The 15,601-nt window shown below is 43.9% G+C and overlaps 1 protein-coding gene across 1 annotated transcript in view; it reads right to left on the bottom strand.

Annotated features, from left to right (window-relative positions):
• The window catches only part of LOC109921162 (palladin-like), a 68,461-nt gene that overhangs the window by 34,583 nt on the left and 18,277 nt on the right, over positions 1-15,601 (bottom strand). Inside the window, exon 3 of the mRNA XM_048594069.1 lies at positions 3,478-3,544. Within this exon, the coding sequence (XP_048450026.1) occupies positions 3,478-3,544 (67 nt within the window). The remainder of the gene's footprint in view (positions 1-3,477; positions 3,545-15,601) is intronic.

Here is a 15,601-nt window from a genome sequence, read left to right as displayed (position 1 = left end):
CTTGGAAAATAGGCGACAGGTTTAGATAGAGGATCTGGATCGGCGCAGGCTTGGAGGGCCGAAGGGCCTGTTCCTGTGCTGTAATTTTCTTTGTTCTTTGTTCTATTCCATCACACCCCTGACTTGTGCCTTGTAGATGGTGGACAGGCTTTGACGAGTCAGGAGGTGAGTTACTTGCCACAGTATTCCTAGCTTCTGGCCTGCTCTTGTAGTCACTGTGTTTATGTGGCGAGTCCAGTTCAGTTTCTGATCAATGATAACTCCCAGGATGTTGATAGTATGGGATTCAGTGATGGTAACACCATTGAATGTCAAGGGGCGGTGGTCAGATTATCTCTTACTGGTGATGGTCAGAGCCTGGCATTTGTGGCGTGAATGTTATTTGCTACCTATCAGCCCAACCTGACCCAGTATGTATAGGGCATACTGGGCTTTATCAAGAGGGGTATAGAGAAGAAAAGCAACACAGGTATAATAAACGTCCAGAAAACATTGGCTTGGCCTCAACTAGAGCAGTGCATCCTGTTTTGGGCACAGCACTTTCAGATTGACAAGAAGGCAGGAGAGAGGGTGCAGAAAAGATTTGCGAGGGTGGTTAGCGGGTGAGTTACTGAATAGGCTGGAGAAGTTGGGAATATATCCTCGGAGAACAGAAGGTCAAGAACAGATTTGATAGAGTTGTTCAAAGTCAGGAGGAGATTGAACAGAGTAGATAGAGAGAATAAAAAAATGCATAGCCTGAGAGAGTGCGGTACAGGCAGGTTCAATCAATGCTTCAAGAAGAAAATTGCCCCAATTTGGGATGGGAAAATGCACCTCCTTGTTTCTGTAGGCATGTAGCTGCTCCCAAGAGCAACTTGTGGAAACCTGTCCTCCAAACCTCTCCTCAGCAATTAAATCAAATGTATTTTCCAGAAGAATCATGGCCCATCATGTTTATTCTCGTGTTAGTTCCACTATAGAGCTAATCTACTCAAATCGAATTTCTCTGCCTTTTCCCTACCTCCTTTCATTCCTTTTCCAAGTGCTATTCAATCCCATCCTTTATGCTGTCATCAATATAGATTGTTGTCAATTAGGGAAAATGTGCTTAGAAATGCATTACTATATTGAAGGCGCTAAACAATGTAAGTTTTTGTTGTCGTAAAGTCAGAGGACGGTTTGCAGGATGATGCAAGATTGAATGAGGTAAAAACTAGCTCTGCTCTTTGCTGATAGCGATACACTTTTAATTTAAAAACAAAAGGATAAATACCACCTCATTCCTCTCCTGTTCGCTAAATTTGCAGCCCAGCTGTCACTACGCCAGTGGTGCCAAGGGAACAGCGAGCAACACATTCCCTCCCTGGCTCCATGGAAATAAGGCACAGGTTTCCATTTCACACCAGGTGCCTCACAGGAAGCGAATATAGCAGTTAGTAATTTTTAACTGAAGTTGGTGGGTCATTGACAAATTCTGTAACTGGTTGTTAAAAACCTAGCGGACCGTTGAACAACTTGGTGAGGTGATATCCGTGAATAAAACACGCGGAGAGCTGGCATGAAACAGGGAGCTTATTATGGCTGTTCTGGAGAATATGAGGCTCTCTGTCTTGCTTGACATTGGGATGCAACATATTGAAGGTCCAACAATTCAACCTCTCTAATTCATTCCAACTGCAGTGCATTGCAAATTGTATACAGTTAAGCAGGTGCTGATGTGACTGGTACAAAGATCACTTCATAGAATAGCACCAAAGAAGGCCATTTGGCCCATCTTACCTGGTGCCATCTCTTTAAAAGACCCATCCAATTAGTTCCACTCCTTAAGCTCTTTCCCCACTGTCTTTTTATCCAGTTCCCTTTAGGAGTTATTACTGAATTTGTTTCCACTGTACTTTCAGGCAGCATGTTCCCAATCATAACCTCATAAAAATCAAAAACATTCTGTTCAACTTGATTGTTCTTTTGCCAATTAACTTAAATTGGTGTTCCCTGCTGTTACCAACACCAGTCAGTGAAGAAATATTCAGTGAGAGAACATTTTCTCACTGTCTAGATATTCTCTAATCAACCCACTCAGCAATATCATTTACACATCTCTGGAGCAAGTGGGACTAGAACCCAGGTCTCCTAGCTCTACCCTATTTGAATAGTCATGGATTTTGAAGACCTCATTGAATCTCTGCTGGAAGGAGAACAATTGCACCTTCTCTAGTTTCTACATGGAACTGAAGTTCTCTATCGTTGGTGCTAAACCAAATAAGCACCCTCTCCAAGGTCTTGGATAGGTGCATCTGCATTGCATAACACAACAAACATTTGGATGTCGTAAAATGTCCTCCTTCAGCTGTTGAAGACAATTCCTATACAGGATTGGTACGTGCAAAGCTATGGGTGCTCAGGAACATAGGAAACAGAAGCAGGAGCAGGCCATTCAGCCAATTGAACCTCCTTTAACATTCAATGCTGGTCATCTATCACCATGCTATTTTGCCAGTTGTAGGTACCATTGATATATCTTCTACCTCCCACCCCTCTTATTAGGAGTTTTCCTGCACATCAACAACCTCAGTCCAGCCAATTCAGAGCACCTTTTCTTAAAACAGTTCAGAAAATTTGTGTAACTAAATTAATTTTTGGAATTAATTTCATGGGAAGTAAGTGACTTTGGGAAGGTCAATATTTGGTGGCTGTCCTACGTGAGGAGACACACAATAGCAATGGAATGTTTCTCAGGGATTGTTTGGTCTCCATTCTTAATTCCACTGGCCATCTGAAAGAGACATCATCATACACAGGTATAGTATGTACAGAAGGAGTTCTGGTAGGGCATGTTGTGTTGTAGTGTTCATGTTATGGACTAATAGTCAGCAGAATGAGCTATTATCATTGGTTCAAACCCAACACTGCAGCAGCTGGTGAAACTTAAATTCAGTCGATAAAGCCCAAACTCTAAAACAAGTTTCAGGAATGGTGCCATGAATCTAACAGACCCACAGCTAACAGACCCACAGCAATGTGGTTGACTCTTAAGGCTACCTGATATGGCCCTAGCAAGCTGGTTAGTTCAAGGGCAATTAGGGATCGGTAACAAACACTGACCTTATCAGCAATCCCCACGTCCCACGAAAGAATAAAAATGGAAAGGACATTGGACTAGCATTCTTATGACACATTAAATTCGAAACAGTTGAGAAACACATCAGTATTATTATCAGACATACATATGCTGCCAAAGGATCAATTTCTTTGTAGGTCAGCTGAAGAGTTAAAATATGACATGGTGAACATGCACTGCCTCCTCGCAAGTCAGTACCTGGCATCCTCTAAGTGGCATAATACAAGATGCAACTACACAGCGTCTGCATGGTGCATAATCGACCATCAGAACATGCATTGGTGCCTGAAGTCTTGGACAGATACACAGTTACAATCGGATCTGCACTTGATGTTAGACTAATGCACACATTTACTGTTTCGGCTTTGCACACTTACTGAGGCATGGTTCCGGCATGTGGCTTAAACATATCTCTCTCACACTCGGAGTCTGTGGAAGAAGCCCCTAGGGAAGAAGAGAACTGTTAGAGAGGAGGTCGACCTTCCTGGAAGCACGGATAAGGATGAGAGCTTGCACCTCTGGTTTGTGATAGACTCAGCCTTGGCATTCGGCCATCAAAGTTAAACGCTGCTTGTAATAACCAGTCTATGCGTGTGAGAAATTCAAACCAATTACAGAACTGCTGTATAAATGTATAATAGTGTGGCACACCCCTAACATCATTGGCACATACACACAGCCTCTGGGCTATTCCAGCTGTCAGATGAAAGAGGGGAGGGTTGCTTGCTGCAGAGATGAGCAATAGTGGGGCAGGGGGAGCTGGTGCTGAAGGTAGTGAATCACTATTTCTTTGTAATGCTTCTACATTCACTCTTCGACACAAAGCTGGATAAATACTCACTAATGAGGAACAGCTCTGCACAGGCAGCATGATTAAGAGCTCAGACTGTTCGTTCAATGGTAAAAGTACAATCCATTGTAGCAACAGAGTCTCATTCATAGAATCCCTACAGTGTGGAAACAGGCCCTTCAGCCCAACAAGTCCACACAGACCCTCAGAGCATCCCACCCAGATCCATCCCCTAATCTACATTTCCCTGTACGCTTATGGGAAATTTAGCATGGCCAATCCACCTAGTCTGCATATCTTTGGACTGTGGGAGGAAACTGGAGCACCCAGAGGAAACCCATGCAGACAGTGGAAGAATGTGTAAACCCACACAGTTGGTCGCCTGAGGGTAGAATCGAACCAAGGTCCCTGGTGCTGTGAGGCAGCAGTGCTAACCACTGAGCCACCGTGCCACCCCAACCACTGAGCCATCTGCTGTAATCTTCAAAGTCCAACAGAATCTGTTCTCCAAGATCTTACCAGGGATCAAGGAAAAGACTCGGCAGTACTGTCCATGTAAACCTGTACAAGTATTCTTCCAGTAATTAAACTGGAAGTTTCCATAGCCACGAGCTCTACGTCCGTGAGTGAGTCAGCCCAACAGGGGCTTCCTCAGTCTGGCACTCATTTTGAAGAGAGCAAGAGTACAAAGACTTTGCTCCCCACGCAGTTTAGCAAGAGGGAGGACGATCTCAAAGACAGACTTGATTGCTTCACGACAGCAATTTACGCGCTCCCTCAATCTCACGACGGCAGGCTAGAGCAGAGGCTTTAAAAGAAAAGGTGTTGTACGAAACATAAGCAAGGGGTCACAATAGGCTGGGTCACTCTTCACTGCTCCCTGTGTGGCTTAATCAACTGAGTCAAACCGCAACTAGCGATTCAAAGTGATGGTTATCTTCTCAAGGTTATCTTCAGAAGGGTCTAGGCCTGAAACGTCAGCCTTCCTGCTCCTCTGATGCTGCTTGGCCTGCTGTGTTCATCCAGCTCTACACCTTGTTATCTCAATAATTTCCTGTTTTCTGCCTGCCTTCCTGAATAAGAGAGATTATATTAGTTACTTTCTAGTCTGACAGAACGTTTTCAGAATTTGGCGCATTTTGGAAAATTAAAACCAATGCATCTGTTAGCTTGTTAAACAGCCACCTCTTTTAAAGACACTGAGATTTAGTCCCCGAGGACCCAGGGACTTGTCAGTCCATGGCTGTTTGCTCAGGATTGCTTCCCTTGTGATGGTGAATTGACAAAGTTCCTCTCTCCCTTCTAACTCTCAATTTACAGCTGTTACTGGCATGTTCTTTGTATCCTCTATAGTGAAGACAGAAGTAAAATAATCATTCATTTCACCACCATTTCCTTATTACCTGTTAATAAGTCTCTATTCTCACTCTCTACAGGCCTAATTCTCATATTTACTTACTCTCTTCCTTTCTAAATTCCCCTCAATAAATATCTGTAGATACTCTTGCTATCTGCTTTTATCGTCATCGACAATGTCTTCTCAAACTTTTAATTCCTCGTCCTGATTAACCTTTTCGTATTTCTCTGCTGTTTGTTCCATTTGACTGCTCATCTGAGCTGCCGTGCATCACTGCACAATTATATGCTTTTTCCTTAAGCTTGATACTTTCCTTAACTTTTGTAATTAGCCACGGAGGGTGGGTCTTTGTCTTAGAACTTTTCTACAGGAATACACATATTCAGGGTCTTCTGAAATGTCCAACTATATCTGCCACTGTGTCTCCCTTGATCCTCTACTAGTATCCTAGTACACATTAGCAAACTGAGCTTCCACACTTGTTTATTTGACCTTATTAAGTTTAAAATACCAGTCTTAGACTCACTTCTCTCTTTCCAACAGGGTGCAAGGTTTAACTCTATTGTGGTCACTGCTACTTGATGGGGGGGCACGATTTTACTCTGAGGTAATTATTAACACTGTCAAATTACCTGATACCAAGTTTAATATGACCTGTACTCTGGTCAGTTCCAAAATGTACTACTCTAAGAAGCTATCAAAAGCATTCTATAAACTCCCCAGCCAGTTGATGACACCAAAATTGGTGGTGTAGTGGACAGCAAAGAAGGTTACCTCAGAATACTACGGGACCTTGATCAGATGGGCTGAAGAGTGGCAGTTGGAATTTAATCTAGATAAATGTGAGGTGCTGATTTTGGAAAGGCAAATCAGGGCAGGACTTAAGACACGTAATGGTAAGGTCTTGGGCAGTGTTGCCAAACAAAAGGACCTTGCAGTGCAGCTTCATAGTTCCTTGAAAGTGGAGTCACAGGTAGACAGGGTAGTGAAGAAGGCGTTTGGTACACCTGCCTTTATTGGTCAGTGCATTAAGTATAGAAGTTGGGAGGCCATGTTGCAGCTGTACAGGACATTGATTAGGCCACTTTTGGAATACTGCATTCAGTTCTGGTCTCCCTGCTACTGGAAGGATGTTACGAAACTTGAAAGCATTCAGAAAAGATTTCCAAGGATGTTACCAGGGTTGGAGGTTTGAGCTATAGGGAGAGATTGGATAGACTGGGGCTATTTTCCCTGGGGCATTGCAGGCTGAGGGGTGACCTTATAAGGGTTTATAAAATCATGGGGGGGCATGGATAGGGTGAATAGTCAAGGTCTCTTCCTGAGGGTAGGGGAGTCCAAAACTAGAGGGCATAGGTTTAAGGTGAAAGGGATAAGATTTAAAAGGGTCGTAAGAGGCAACTGTTTCATGCAGAGGGTGGTGCGTGTGTGGCATGAACTGCCAGAGGAGGTGGTGGAAGTTGGTACAGTTATAATATTTGAAAGGCATCTGAATTGGTATATAAATAGGAAGGGTTTGGATGGACATGGGCCTAATGCTGGCAAATGGGACTAGATAAATTCAGGATATCTGGTTGGCATGGATGAGTTGGACGAAAGGGTTTGTTTCCGTGCTGCACGACTCTATAATTCTATGACTCTAGTACAGTCAATATTTTTAGTTTATATGTAGAATAAAATTACTTCTGATTATTGCCATCTCTTTATCACAAATACTCAATACTGTCTCACCTTGTGGTTTCTGTTAGGGATCTAGAGAACAATTCCGCCAGTGACTTTTTTCCCCATACTATTCCTCAGTCCACCCAAACTGACACGCTGATTGCTTGAACCAAGGCCATTGCTAACTGTTACACCAAGGTCATCCTTGATTAATAATGCCAACCCTCCATCAATCTGAGCTTTCTATTCTCCTGGAATGTTGGATACCCTTCAGTATTCAAGACCTGATCCTAACTATTCTGTGTCCACATCTTTAGAATGGTTATTAGAACAGAATTTTTCATATCATTGTGCTTGGTCAATTTGGTTACTTTATCATGAATGCTGCACAGATTTAGACACCGAGCCTTTAGTTTTGACATATTTGAATCCTTTGTAACATCTAGCCTTGAATGTTGATATAATCTTAGTGTTTTCTTTCTGTTCCTACCTGCTGGTCTCCAACCTTCATTTCCTAAAATACTATTTAGTTCTCCTTCCTTGAATCTCCTCTCAAGGTCACAGATTTGTCACAGTCCATGCAACTGTTGAAGCTGCAGAGGGTGGAAACTAAGGCAGTGGGGGCAGAGACTTTTTGAGGCAGAGCTACAGAGATTTATGAAAAGCAAATGGGTGAAAAGTTAGGAGGGTAGGCGGAAATGTGAAGCAATCAGATCAGTCGTGATCTTTTTGACTGCTAGAACAGGCTGAAGGGGCCACAAGGCCTAATCTTTCTGCTCTTAATTCATATGTCCATTTGTGTCCCTGTCACCTTCTTCAATCCTTCAACTCTCCAATGGTGTCTGTGCTCTGGAGGATTTCTGATGTTCATCACTTTACACCTTGGTGCCCAGATTTCCCATTGACCAAAACCCTCAGCTCTGGAATTCCTTCAATAAATCTCCTCTACCTCTCTGTCTCTTCTCTTCCTTAAAGACACTCCTGAAAACCAACATTCTTTTCCCAAGCCTTTGGACAATCGTCCAAATGTCTCATTTAATTTTTGGCTGGGTGTCAAATGTTGTCAAATAACTTTCCTGCAAAGGGGTTTGGGCACATTTTACTGTATCGAAAGGGTGCTGTGAAATATGAGGTGTTGTTGTAGTTTTCTTTGTGACAATTGGTCAATGTTGCAGCCATGCTGGTAGGCCTTGTTAAGCTGTCATGAAGCATAGGCCTGTATCCTATCCCCTGACCCCTCATAATCGAGCCCACCCCAGCAAGCTGATGGACTGTGGGCACAATGGGAAACACTGCCAAACACCCTGCTCCTTATGGTGTAGTCACTCACACCAGCTGGAGACAAGTAAGAGGACAAGTCTCAAAGCCAGCACAGCACGAAGTTGGCTGGAGGACAACAACAGGAACAGATCATTGCACTAGATACTTCCTTTCTTTATCAGTGATACAGGATTGCACCAGCATGCCCGGGATTGCTTTGTGTCACAGTTAGAGAGTCATATGGCACATGGGGGGCCTTTCAGCTCATCGGGTCAGGTACATAGACAGGTATGTGGATGGGATAGGTATGGAGGGATACGGACAAAATACAGGCAAATGGGACTAGTTTAATTGTGAAAACTGGGCGGCATGCTGTAAACCCCTATGACTCTGTGAGTCTGCCTGACTTATCTACACCTATCCCACTTTTTAGCACTTATCCCATAGCCTTGAATGTTATGACACTTCTAATGTTCATCCAAGTAAGCTTTCCTGCCTCTACTACCCTCCCAGGCAATGCATTCCAGATTCCCATCATCCTCTGGGTGAAAAGACTTTTACTCAAATTCCATCTAAGCCTTTTGTCCTTCACCTTAAAATTATGTCCCCTCGTTATTGACCCTTCGACTAAAGGAACTGCTGATTTCTATCCTCCCTGTCCATGTCCCTCTTGTAACCTTATAGATCTCAGTCAGGTGCAGCAATGGTTTACCAGGCTGATTCCGGGGATGGTGAGTCTGACGTTATGAGGAGAGATTGACTAGGTTGGGATTGTTTTCGCTAGAGTTCAGATGAATGACGGGGCATCTCATAGAGACTTATAAAATTTTAACAGGACTGGACATTCAATTACTAAGGGTCACAATTTCAAGGTGAGAGAGGAAAAGTTTAAGGGAGATATGTGTGGAAATTTCTTTACGCAGAGGGTGGTGGGTGCCTGGAACGCGTTGCCAGTGGAGGTGGTAGAGGCGGGCACCTTAGTGTCATTTAAGATGTATCTAGACAGATACATGAATGGGCAGGGAGCAGAGGGATACAGATCTTTGGAAAATAGGCGACAGGTTTAGATAGAGGATCTGAATCGGCGCAGGCTTGGAGGGCCGAAGGGCCTGTTCCTGTGCTGTAATTTTCTTTGTTCTTTGTTCATGGACAGCGTAGGTGCAGGGAGGATATTCCTGATGGTGGGTGTGTCCAGAACCAGGGGTCACAGTATTGGAATTCACGGTAGACCAGTTAGGATGGAGATAAGGAGATATTTCTTCACCCAAAGAGTGGTGAGCCTGTGGAATTCATTACCACAGGAAGTAGTTGATGCCAAAACATTGAATGGATTCAAGAGGCGACGAGATATAGCACTTGGGGCGAATGGGATCAAAGGTTATGGGGAGAAAGCAGGATTAGGCTACTGGGTTGGATGATCAGCCATGATTGTGAAGAATGGCACAGCAGGCTCGAAGGGCTGAATGGCCTCCTCCTGCTCCTGTCTTCTATGTTTTTATGTTCCCTCCCACCCTCTCTGCTCTACAAGCGCTAACCCTGCAAATGCAGAGAAGACAGACCTTGCGTAAGATCCACACAGGCATCACAGTTGACCTAAAATGAAAGAAAGAACTTGGCATTTTCTGTCAGGACGCCATGAAGTCTTTTACAGTTAATGAGGCATGGAAGTCAAGTCAGTGAGGTAATGGAGGAATCCTGCATTATACACAGCAACACAGTGCCACTGATTCCTGCCAAGTTCCAGAAAGACAAACAAAACACTTCAGCTAAACTCAACACAACAGACTGAGAGTAAATCAGTGCAAACAGAGAGCATTGGGATTGACCACATGACCAGTGCATGTGAACACTGAGGGAGGGCCAGCAGACTGGAAACATAAAAACAAAGAGGCCATTCAGCCCCTCGAGCCATTCATCAAGATCATAGCTGATCATCCTTGTAATCTTAAATCAGCCTAAACTTAATTACATTTCATCCCCACCCCTTGTTTACTAAGCATCTGTCTATTTCTGCCTTAAAAATATTCAAGTATGTTGAAGAAGAGAGTTGCAAAAAAGAGTCACAACATTCTGGGTGCTGTTCCAATAACACTAAAAATTGCAAGATCCAGGATAGAGCAGCCCACTTGATTAGCCATCGACATTCACTCACTTTACCACTGACACACAGGAGCAGAAGTGTGTACCATCTTCAAATGCCCTGCAGAAATTCACCACAGCACCTTCCAAACTCATGGCCACTTCCATCTAGAAGGACCAGGGTAGTAGGTACTTGGAGACACCACCTTCTGCAAGTTCCCCTCCAATCCACTCCACCATCCTTAGTTGGAAATATATCATCATTCCCTCAGTGTCGCTGGGTCAAAATCCTGGAACTCCCTCCCGAAGGGCATTGTTGGAGCACTAATTCATTAAGAACTGCAGCAGTTCAAGAAGGCAGCCCTTCAACACCTTTCCCAGGACAATTAGGGAAGGGCAATAAATATTAGCAACATCAACAAACAAAGTAAAAATCTCTTTCTTGGGAACCATGACTTCTGTCACCAAGTTTGACAATAATCTGAAAACAGTTGATATGATTGTTCTCGGAAATGTTTATATTTTCCTTAAACTCAACAACAAGGAAGGATAAAAACCTTGTGGGTTTAATTAATCAGGAAGTGAGACTCTTCCTCTCTGCACTTCAGTTAAAAAACAACCAGATCTTGGTGGAGAGAGACAGTTTGTTGTATACGCTGTTAGTGCGAATTTTTATGCACCATTCAGTTCGAAACTCTTTGTTGTGACCTGAATTTCTGAGAACGGGAGTTTGTAATGGCAAAGTGAACATAAAGAAGCATCATAGAATCCCTGCAGTGTGGAAACAGGCCCTTTGGCCCAACAAGTCCATACTAACCCTGAGAGCATCCCACCATAATTTACACATCCCTGAACACTCCAGACAAGTTAGCACCTAGCCTACACATCTTTGGACTGTGGGAGGAAACCTGAGCACCCAGAGGAAACCCATGCAGACACAGGGAGAATGTGCAAACTTCAGACAGATGCCCAAGGCTAGAACTGAACCTAGGTCCCTAGCACTGTGAAGCAGCAGTGCTAACCACTGAGCCACCATGCCGCCAGCATCTGAGAGGTCAGTCAATAGTGAGACAGACCTGTAACTTTTCCAACCGAAACAGAGATTGCTGGGAAAGTTCAGCGGGTCTGGCAGCATCAGTGGAGAGAAATCAGAGTTAACGTTTTTGGGTCTGGTGACCCTTCCTCAGGAAACGTTAACACTGATTTCTCTCCACAGACAGTGCCAGACCCACTGAGTTTTCAGTAATCTCTGTTTTAGTTTCTGATTTCTAGCATCCACAGTTCTTTCAGTTTTTATTTTGTAACTTTTCCAAAGTGATTTCAAAGAATTTAACCGAGAAGGACAAAGAAGGAAGGGGAATTACAATCAAATCAAATGCAGACAGTGAAATAAAGAGAGGTAAAAGGAACCAAAAAAGGGAGAGAGTCAGCCAAAAAGACTAAGATCCCATACCTTAGATACCTTGAATAACAATTCACAACTTGAAGCAATGAGAATGCCACTGGTAACATTCTGCATTGGAAAGTTTGAGCATTGCAGTAAAAAAGGAATTGTAAATATTGTAAAATTCAATGAAAGTTCAATAGAACTTTCTCAATGTTTTAAAATTCACTTCTAGGATTTTGCATCAGCTGTAAAGTTGGGATACTCAAAAACACTGGTCCAGGTGAGCTGCTTAAATTGGAAGCTATACCAATGGAAGGAAGTTAGGTCAGAAACTATGGCCAGACAAACAGAACAGCTTCAGATGTAAAGGAAAGTTACAAGCAGAGGTGCTGGAGAGTGAAGGCGATCGGTGCACAGATGCAGACACATAGAGAAAGCAGACGTACATGGAAATAAGAATACAGAGAGCTCCCAAGAGAAGAAGTAAAACATGACTCAGTTTTTCCTTTTGACAGGAAAGGAGATGGGAGCTCTTGAAGGCACCATGCAGGCTAGCTCAGAACATCTAAAATCCAGAAAGCTGAATGTTTACCCAGAAGTGGCCAAACTATGAACTGAGGCGTTATTGTTTGGACAATGGAAAAGATGCTCTGTAAAGCTACGCCACCAGAAAGAGGGGCGATTTGTGAAAGTGCATCTTATGCACGAAACTTTAAAACAAAAGCTGTTGTTGGATAGGGCACCAGACCTATGTTGCCTGAATTTTGCAGAACAGTGTAGTTATGTATCGCTATTTCTGGGGCTCGTTAAGTGAATTCTTGTGGTTGTGTAAGTTGTAACTTTGTTGTATAGTCTATTTTTAAGTGGCACTTAACTTTCTATTTCGAGTATCATTTACCTGTAGGTTCATGTTTAATTTACTTTGATCCTGCTTGGTGTTAAAATAAGTGTTGCATAAAAATCTTTTTGGTAATTTCTTCTTTGGAGATCATTTGGTAAGTATGGTTTGCAGTTTCCCAACAGGCAATGAAGCAAAATGATGATCCACATTGTTAACAATCAGCACATCATTAGAAAGATGCTTGCATTAATTTATTGACTTAAAGTATTTGCAGTGGGTTTAATATGTAAATACATAGAGTGTTTAAAGGAAGTAGAGAAGCTTATGATGGTATTCTGTTTGTATAAAACAGATGCAGAAGAATGTAAATGGAACTGCAAATTCTGGAGATTCATAGCTCAACACTCTCTTTGGATTATCACTCATCGCTAATTCTTCACACCCTGTGTTTGCCAGCCAATTTTCACCTAGATAATACCATGTGTTGTTAAGACACTGTCATTTTTCTAGTAAGTTCCAGCCCAATAACAATGCTGGAATTATCACTGGTAGGGTAAGTGGCTTGTTATTAGAGAGAAGGAAACACTTTCACTGCATCTGGAATGTTGAGTTGCCAGGGAGCAGAGAATTGCATATGCATGGGAAGCTGCCCGATTTTGTTTTTGGATTGTTAAAATCCATTAAACCATTGGCCCTAATTATAAGTCTTCCTGTTTTCACAGCTGAAATGCTTCCATACATCGAGTTCCGGCAAGTTAATGTAAATGGCAAGAGAGAAGTGACAGACAACTGCAATAAATGCTCTGGATGTATGTCACATCCCAGGTCATGGGGGTCGTGTGTGTCACACAAAGAGGCTCAAAGACCCACCAAGTCCTAGCACAGGCCCAGGATCCTTCCAGCACAAGGCCAGAGATGCTCGAATAGTCCAGACACAGGCTTGTGACACATATTGCTATGTTTCCATCAGCCTACTGAAATTAGGAGTTGCAATTCTCCCGGGCTCCTCGGGAATTCCAAGCTCCTATAGAGCACCCTTACCCCTCAACAGGCGACAAACTAGTCCTCCTCAAGGAGTTCATGGCCATAGTCTGGAAGGGTGCCAGTCTCCAGAGAGTGCATCTGACAAGCAAAGGAGCAGGGAATTCCAACTTGAACGGAGCTCTGTTCCTGATGAAACATCTGCACCATAACCTTACTGTAACCAACAACCAGGGAGACAGGCGTAAGATGGCACAGTGATGCCCACAGTTCAAGCACTGGAATCTTCTCAACTGCACCACTGTCCAGACAAGGTACACTGCTGGACCACTGCCTTCCCCCTGTTTGACCTGTCTTCTCCATCGTCCTGGGCCCCAAATGGGGTGATGGGGCAACACAGGCAACGACACAGGAAAAGTCACGGCACAGAGATCCCACGAGTGGCTCCATTCAATCAGCGCCTCATTACGCCGCCACCTACCCTCCCCTCCCTCCCAAACCCCCTAGCAGTCACCACGTGCCCCATGGTGCCTGGGAGACCATAAAGTCCAGGACGACAAATACCTGCCAGGTCCCAGAGTCTCGCTACCAGGAAGCAGTGTGACTTGCTCTGACAAAACCAACCCAGGGAAACAGGATCTAATCAAGCTCAAGCATAAAAGGCTTTTGTGGACTGGAAGCCTAGCCATACCTTGAGAGAATCATGGCAGAGGTGAAGACAGTAGCACGGTATGAAATCCACTGTACGGGGAATACGTGCCAGGTAGAAAGAACACAAGCGAGCCAACAATCCACGGTTTCTTAAGAACCATCAAGGCAGTCTGTGACCTAAACCGACAGCCAATGAGGGGAGCTCATCATGGAGAGGCAGGCAGTAGGCACTCACTGCACAAAACGTAATATAACCCAAGACATAATCGCATGGTGGAACATGCTCAAAGAGGCTAAATGGCCTCTGTCTGTTCCTACATTCATAGCAATAACTAACAGATACCTTCTCGCAAATGCACCTCATTCCACAATGTTCCTGCCAAACCCCTCAGGATGTCGCACTGAAGTAACGCTGCTACATAAATGCAAGTTGTCGTTATAAATTAATAACGGGAAACGCAGAAAGCGGATTTCTCTTTCCCAACTTGCCCACCCTCCCCAACCCCAAATCCCACCTCGTCCTTGCCACCTTGCTGTGGAAATCGGGAATGTAGGCAAAACAAAAAATGGAGACACAAAGAATCTCACACACAGACACACACACACACACAGAGACAAACATATAGCTACACAATTTCTCTCACACACACAGTCTCAGACACATACACACGTGCACACATACACACACACATGTGCACACACACATGTACACATACACACGTACACAGAGACTCTCTGTCTTACACACACAGACTCTCACACACACACAGACTCTCACTTACACATACACAAGACTCTCACACACACAGACTCTCACTTACACACAGTGTCTCAGACACACACGTAAATGCACAGATAGACGTACACACACAGACACAGACTCTCTCTCTCACACACACACACTCACAGACTCTGTCACACACACAGACTCTCACACACACACACATGGACACTGACACACCCACACAAACGCACACACACACAACACACACACACACACACACACACACACACAGACTCCCTCTCACACAGTGTGGGTGAGTCTGTGTGTATGTGGGTGCCTCTATGTGTGTGTGTGTGTGTCTGTGAGTGTGCATGAATTTGTGTCTGTGTTTCTGTGTGGGATTGGGTGTGTGGGTGGGTGTGTCTGTGTCTGTGTGTGAATGTGTATGTGTGAGAATCTATGTGTGCAAGAGAGAGTCTGTGTGTGTCTGTGTGTGAGTCTGTCTCTGTGTGTTGTCTGTGTGTGTGTGCATGTGTGTGTACGTGTGACTGAAACTGTGTGTGTGTGAGTCCGTGTGTGTGTGTGTATGTGTGTGTGTGTGTGAGTGTGTGTGTGGGTGTGGGTGTCAGTGTTTGTATCTGAAAATCTGTGTGTGTGTGTGTGTGTGAGATAGACTCACACATAGACTCAAACACACACAGACTCTCTCACACTCACTCACTCATATACATACACACATAGACTCTAACACACACAGAGTCTCTCCCCC

Source organism: Rhincodon typus, chromosome 3 (assembly GCF_021869965.1).
Source record: "Rhincodon typus isolate 14 chromosome 3, sRhiTyp1.1, whole genome shotgun sequence".
Lineage (NCBI taxonomy): Eukaryota > Metazoa > Chordata > Chondrichthyes > Orectolobiformes > Rhincodontidae > Rhincodon > Rhincodon typus.
Note: the sequence above shows the minus strand (reverse complement) of the source record. Positions and strands in the feature narration are given on the sequence as shown.